This window comes from Panicum hallii, chromosome 4 (genome assembly GCF_002211085.1).
Source record: "Panicum hallii strain FIL2 chromosome 4, PHallii_v3.1, whole genome shotgun sequence".
NCBI lineage: Eukaryota > Viridiplantae > Streptophyta > Magnoliopsida > Poales > Poaceae > Panicum > Panicum hallii.
The window spans coordinates 38,574,047-38,580,630 of record NC_038045.1 but is presented as its reverse complement, the minus strand read 5'-3'; the positions used below and the strand labels follow the sequence as shown (position 1 = coordinate 38,580,630).

Here is a 6,584-nt window from a genome sequence, read left to right as displayed (position 1 = left end):
GCTGCGAGAAGTAGGGATGAGTACCGCACCTGCCTCTGCAATACTGTTTTATCCGTCTCTAAAAATATTTTTCATAGTAGTAATATATTATAGCATGAAAATTAAAATTAATTATTTTCATTAACAAACGTACTAATCAAGATTTTGTTAAATTTTCATGCAAAAAAGATACGGCGGAAATTACAGTTAACTTTGCCTATTACTAAATTTGAGAAACTATAAAGTGATTAAGGGTGTGTTCGTTTCCTAGAGTCTAAAGTTTAGACTTGTCACATCAAAAAGAATGTTGTCATTTAGAAGTATTAAATAAAGTCTAATTACAAAACTAATTGCAGAACCCCAGGGCTAATTCGCGAGACGAATCTAATGAGGTATATTAGTCCATGATTAGCGGATGAGTACTGTAGCATCACTGTGGCAAATTATGAATTAATTAGGCTCATTAAATTTGTCTCGCGAATTAGCACCCATCTTTGCAAAAAGTTTCATAAACAGATTTTATTTAATACTTTTAAATAGCAAGATTCTCGTTTAATATGATGGAGCTCAAGTTTACAGGGCAGGAAACGAACGCATACAAAGAAATATTAGACTATTTACCCACCGACGGCTCGGTGTCACAAACACAATCACTGATTGACTTTTGGTAATGACTCTAATCTGGCCAGCCGTACGTTAGTGCATCTGCACGGCTGGCTCCATGTACTGTGCAGTAGCCACGAGCTGCATCAGATCCACGAGTCAGAAATCACCGGGACACGCTAATTTTTTTCATTTGGCCTTCCTCTACCCAGTCCCGGTCTCTCTCTTCGCATTCTCTGGATGAGGATTCTCTCTCTATCTCTCCCCCTCCCCCCGTCCTCTCTAGGTCTCCACCCGCCCACAGTCCAACCATCCACCCCCGCCGAGCCCCCGAGTGCTGCTGTGATCTCTCCCCGTCCGCCCTCTCCCGTTCGTGCGGCCGGGCCGGCGGCGGCCGCGATGGGCAGCGAGGACGTGGCCATCGAGATCCACCCGCGCAAGCTCTGCTTCCTCTGTACGTGCCCCCTCGTCTCGTCTCCAACATGACCCCTCCTCCTCTCCGCCCCGCTCCAGCCCAATGGGGGCTCGAGTTCGGTCGCCCGTGATCCGTCCCTAGGCTGATTCGCCTGATGCAATGGCCTCTCCGATGCGGGCGGGTTGCTGGTTACCTGGCGACTCGTAATTTTTTTCGGCTCATGCGCCCGCGTGCTGCTGCCGCTTGGGTCGTCAGATTGGGGTTTTGCAGATGGGTTCCTACAACAGCCGGTGCGTTTCGTGGGGAGGGTTTAATTGACCATGACGCGATTGCCAGTCGAAGCATTGCGTAAACCTCGCGAACAAATTTAGGGACCAAACGTGTCGTTCTTAGCCTGATTTGCACATGCAGTCGGATTCGTCCATTTTCCAGTCTGAAATTTCCTTAGAAGGTCGAGTGCATTCTGGTAGTGCTAGTGCTAATAGGTGGTTGGGATGTCGACAAATGTTAGCTCCTGTGTGCTGTCAATGGCTCTGAAGTTTGGTGTGTGAGGATATGACACATTAGAAAAATTGGTTGCAATAGTGACATTCTAGATCCGTTGATTGTTTGATTGCCACTTCTGATGATTCTAGAAATACTGAATGGACATAGTATGTTGCAGATAGTGCTGACCGCTGAATATGCGTTAGATGCGGTATCCTGCAGGGAGGTGGTGAAACACTACCAGTTTGTTCTATACTTCTGTGTGACAAAGGAGACTAAGAGCGAGTGACCAAGCAATCCTATTTGTTCTATAGGATGTAGCTTTGGTCTGGGGACCTGTGTAAAGATAGGACAGAACTACAGTTTGTTTTTATAATTATACTAGACAAAAGCAGGTTGTGATTGTGTGAGGTTGTGCAAGGCACTTACGACTCAGTAATCATGTAATTTGAGAAAACAAAATCCTACAGTTGTATTGAATGTGAATGAATTACCTTTGTGTTGTAAATGGATTAAAAGGGAACATACTGGTAATGAAATGGGACTGGTTTGTGCATGGTTGGTGATAGAGTAAAATCAGTTTGTCAAAGGCTTTCCATTTTTTGTAACATGCTTGGTGATTTTTTTGCTGTTCACATCTGTATAGAATTGGGCTTATTACATCATCCCCAAAAAATATTTCCTATTTATGATTCAAGGGTGAGAGCTGGAACCTGTTTGCACTTGCTGTCTCACCATTCACTGAGCTGTGTGATTGTAGGGAACTTGGATCTTGTACGGGAGCAATAGATACATGTCTCAACCAACATATGTCTAAGAAAGAAAAAAAGGTTGGTAGGCAATACCATATACCCTCTCGGATTCATTTTGTTGGCAACTTTCGCTGAATCATCAAGCAATTTATTCATTTTACTTTAGCATTTTTGCATTCTGATTCTAGCATTTTCATGTGTTCCTGCTGATAAATTTTTGGATTTCATGTATGCAACTTATGCCAAACCATCATGCAAATTAATCATACTAGGTAAGCACTTTTGTGTTCTGAGTTTTAGCATTTTTCACGTATTGTGACCATCTGCCATTTTTCTGTTGTACAATTCATGTGTAGGAAACCTTTTCTAAATGAACAAGAAAATTATTCATTCAGTAGCATATTTTCTAAATTATATTTTTAGACTATACAATGGCTAACTTTAAGATTACCTGACAACCTCACAGGAGCTGGGAGCAACATGCCATCAGCAGATAGATTGAAAGAGCATACATAAAACTTAAGGTAGTTTAGATTTTCTCTTTACATGATTGCTTTTTCTAAATCACTATTGCTGCTTCACGAGATTATGTGTGATATGGCTCTGCTATTGTAGCTGTGCTTGGTAGAGATATACCTGCATGTTGAATGATGATGGCCCCTCTTTAATAAATGCAGCAACATGTTTCTCACTAGGCAACAATATGGTTTTCATTAGGCAATAATATGGTTTTTACTAGGCAATAATATGGCTTTCATTAGGCAACAACATTGTTTTGTGTTAGTCAATGTTGTTACTAGTTAGGCAAAAGTATCGCTCTCTTCTCTGTCAGGCAGAACACTTGTTTTATTTGCTTGCACATTTATTCTAAATCTTTTTTTTTATTTTGCTTGTACATTTATTCTAGGGTGCTTGTGAGTGCAAAATAACATGCCTACAACTTTTAACCAAAATGCTTACTGCTGTATGAGAAAATCTAGTCCTTAAGCTCATCCAACCTTTATTTCCCTTGCTCTCCACTACATGCTACTGAACACGTTTTCCTCCTTTTATGGCAGGTCATTAAGTAGTTCACATGAATGCAAATATGAAGTACAATAATGTTCTGAGAAGCAAATATGATGTGCAGTATGTTCAAGGATTAAGTAAGGAAGCAAAAGTTGTATCTTGCAGCACTGTAAATAAGTGGTATTGCAGGAATGCATGGTCAGTCTCTGCTGTGTAGCTACGATAATAATACAGCCAACAATTGCTAGAGTTTCTAAACTGTAGATGTGAACTATGTGAAGCTTTTCTGAAATATTGCTAAAGCTGTGCGGGGTGATTAGGAATTCAGGTAGATTAGGAGGGTGATGTTGTGGGCCTAGTTCCAGTGAGAGAAATTATGTACGGCACATCCGTCTGCTTCTGTTGTAATTGATTGATTACAGCTTTTAACTAGAAAAGGAAAAGTGTCCGTACATGATTTGTCCTTTTTCCTAAAAAAGAGGGGTCGTACGGCCGGCATAATTTACGACCGGCCCGTAAATTAGCCACATCCAATTAGTAAATATAGATATCTTTACCGACTAATGTTTGCTTTGCAAAGCAAGAATCACCGACTGTAAAGTTGCACACTGGGTGAAAGTCAGCTGAAAGTTGCACATTGGAGCAAGCGGGTCAGGCAGGCGTGGAACCGAACTGTACGCAGGAGGCGATCCATCTATGGTGTCTCTGGATCAGGAACTAGTGTGAGTCCAAAACTAACGGATCCTTGGTCCTTGCTGCTGTCGGATGCTGTGTAACGGCCGTTCATCTATCTAGTCTGCAGAGGAATTCAAGGCCTACTCCCACTTGTAAATTTGGAAAATGTTGCTGCAGTTTGATCCATCACCTCCGTTTGCTGGATGCCTGAAAATTGGTCGCGAATTAATCAAGTTTGTTAGCATTACTACTGGTTGATCATCACGGATTAAAATAACTACGACTAGTTCATCCGTCTAACTAGTGACTATCAAAGCCTAATGCCTATGCAGGCCAGTTCTTGACTTCCATCAGTTTAAGTCGTCTCTCGCCGGTCGGAAGCGTGGGACCCGGGCCGGCAACAGGGCGAGGCTACCCGACGCATACGTCCCTCTCACGAACCTTACCCGTCCATCCGGTCAAGAAAGCGCATCGGAGCCGTCCGATCCGTTCCACGCGGCATTCCACAGCCTCCAGCCCTTATTAAATAGCTCCGCCCCCACCCACCCTGAGGTCCCTCGCAGCACGGAAGCCTCCTCCGTTCGAGCCGCCACCGAGCTGACGGCCATGGCGTCAACGCCGGGCGCGCCGGGGAAGCCTCTTCTCGTCCTCATCTCCCTCGTCACGCTGCTCCTCGTCTTCGTCCCCGCCGCGGAGGGCTACGACGGCCGCCATGCCGTCGCGCACTCGGCCGTGGCGCGGCGCTCCCGCCTAGGGATGACCCGGCACGTGCACCAACGCCGGACCCAGACGCCACACCGGTACATCCTCGCGGAGAAGACCAACACGACCGGCGCCGGCTCCAGGAACCGCAGCGCGCCGGCGACTCCCAGCGCCACCTCGCCGACGCCGGCGCCTTCGGGCGAGCCGAGCAAGCACCACCGCAGCCACAAGCACCGCGTCCGCAACTGGATCATCGGATTCGTGGTGGGCTCCCTCGCCGGCGTCATCTCGGGGCTGGTCCTGTCCGTGCTGTTCCGTCTCGCGCTAAACTGCATCCGCGGGCGGTACAGGACGCGCTCCGGCACGGTGATCTTCACCCCGAAGCTGATCAGGCGCGCCGAGCACCTGGCGTTCCTGGAGAAGGACGACGGGCTGGCGTCGCTGGCCGTGATCGGGCGCGGCGGGTGCGGTGAGGTCTACAAGGCTCAGCTCCCCGTGGTGCGGGAGGGGGAGGAGCCCCGGTTCGTCGCCATCAAGAAGATCAAGAAGCACGGCGGCGACACGCCAAACAACCTGAGCGACGAGGAGAGCCGGCAGCTGGACAAGTGGTCGCGGCAGATCCAGTCGGAGATAAGGACGGTGGGCCACATCCGGCACCGCAACCTCCTGCCGCTGGCGGCGCACGTGCCCCGCCCCGACTGCCACTACCTGGTGTACGAGTACATGAAGAACGGCAGCCTGCACCACGCGCTCAAGGGCGACACCACCGCCGCCGCCGCCGGGGACGACGGCACCACCAGCAGCAGCGTCGGCGCCGCGGGGCTGTCGTGGCCGGCGCGTCTCCGCGTGGCGGTGGGCGTCGCCGAGGGCCTCGAGTACCTCCACGTCTCGCACCGGCCGCAGATCATCCACCGCGACCTGAAGCCGGCCAACATCCTTCTCGACGACGACCTGGAGCCGCGCATCGCCGACTTCGGGCTCGCCAAGGCGATGCCCGAAGCGCACACGCACGTGACGGCGTCCAACCTCGCCGGCACGTGGGGGTACATCGCGCCGGAGTACCACCAGACGCTCAAGTTCACGGCTAAGTGCGACGTGTACAGCTTCGGGGTGATCCTGGCGGTGCTGGCGACGGGGAAGGAGCCGTCGGACGACTTCTTCAAGCAGACGGACGAGGTAGGGATCGTCAAGTGGCTCCGCCGCGTGATGCAGTCGGGCGACCACGCCGAGGCCATCGACCCGGCCATCGCCGGCGCCGGGCACGACGAGCAGATCGTGCTGGTGCTGCGCATCGCCGTCTTCTGCACCAGCGACCTCCCCAACGACCGGCCCACCGCCAAGGACGTCCGCTGCATGCTGTCGCAGATCAAGAATTAGTCCAAATTAGGACAAAAAAACTACGCAATAATTCAGTGTGTGCGTGGAATATTGAAATACTGGGTCAAAGTCGTCGCGTCAACTTTCAGGTGGGGCCGGCAGACTAGGACCGGCCATTTAAAGCATGATAGATCAGGACAAACAAAGAAAATACTGAAAGAGAAGTCAGCGCACGCGCAGGACTAAGACCGGGGTATATATCGCTTTTCTTTCTCTTTTGTGAAAGCTCGCGGAATTAGAGCTTTAGCAATGGATACACATACTCCAGTATCCTCACGTGGTTCCGTGTATCGTTGCTTCATAGATTCCAATCTATATAATATAGCACGAAATTTAGTAAGATTCTTATAGGATTCAGTCAAGGAAAAAGTCAATCAACTAATGGAAGTTTATTCAAAAGAGACCAAGTTAAAGAAGAAACCGTAAAGACCACATCATCACAGTTTAGATTTATCTATTAATTAGGCAGAGTTAGTTATTTTTTGTTTTTAAGGAAAGTTTAAGTCATGTCTAATAAGAATTAGCATCCATCCATGGGTTATGTATAAATATGTACACGTAGTGTCATTGTAATTTATCTTTCGATC

At 48.4% G+C, this 6,584-nt stretch overlaps 1 protein-coding gene and 1 long non-coding RNA gene across 2 annotated transcripts; both read left to right on the top strand.

Annotated features, from left to right (window-relative positions):
- Nucleotides 1–778: 778 nt before the first annotated feature.
- LOC112889209 lies at nucleotides 779–3,695 on the top strand. Its single transcript, XR_003228045.1, has 4 exons — nucleotides 779–1,036; nucleotides 2,244–2,313; nucleotides 2,702–2,759; nucleotides 3,294–3,695. It is a non-coding gene; the product is annotated as an uncharacterized LOC112889209 (long non-coding RNA).
- Nucleotides 3,696–4,085: 390 nt separating this feature from the next.
- On the top strand, nucleotides 4,086–6,337 carry LOC112889208 (leucine-rich repeat receptor-like serine/threonine/tyrosine-protein kinase SOBIR1). Its single transcript, XM_025955721.1, has one exon. The coding sequence runs from the start codon at nucleotides 4,525–4,527 to the stop codon at nucleotides 5,995–5,997; it is 1,473 nt and encodes a 490-aa protein (XP_025811506.1). The 5' UTR covers nucleotides 4,086–4,524; the 3' UTR covers nucleotides 5,998–6,337.
- Nucleotides 6,338–6,584: the final 247 nt, after the last annotated feature.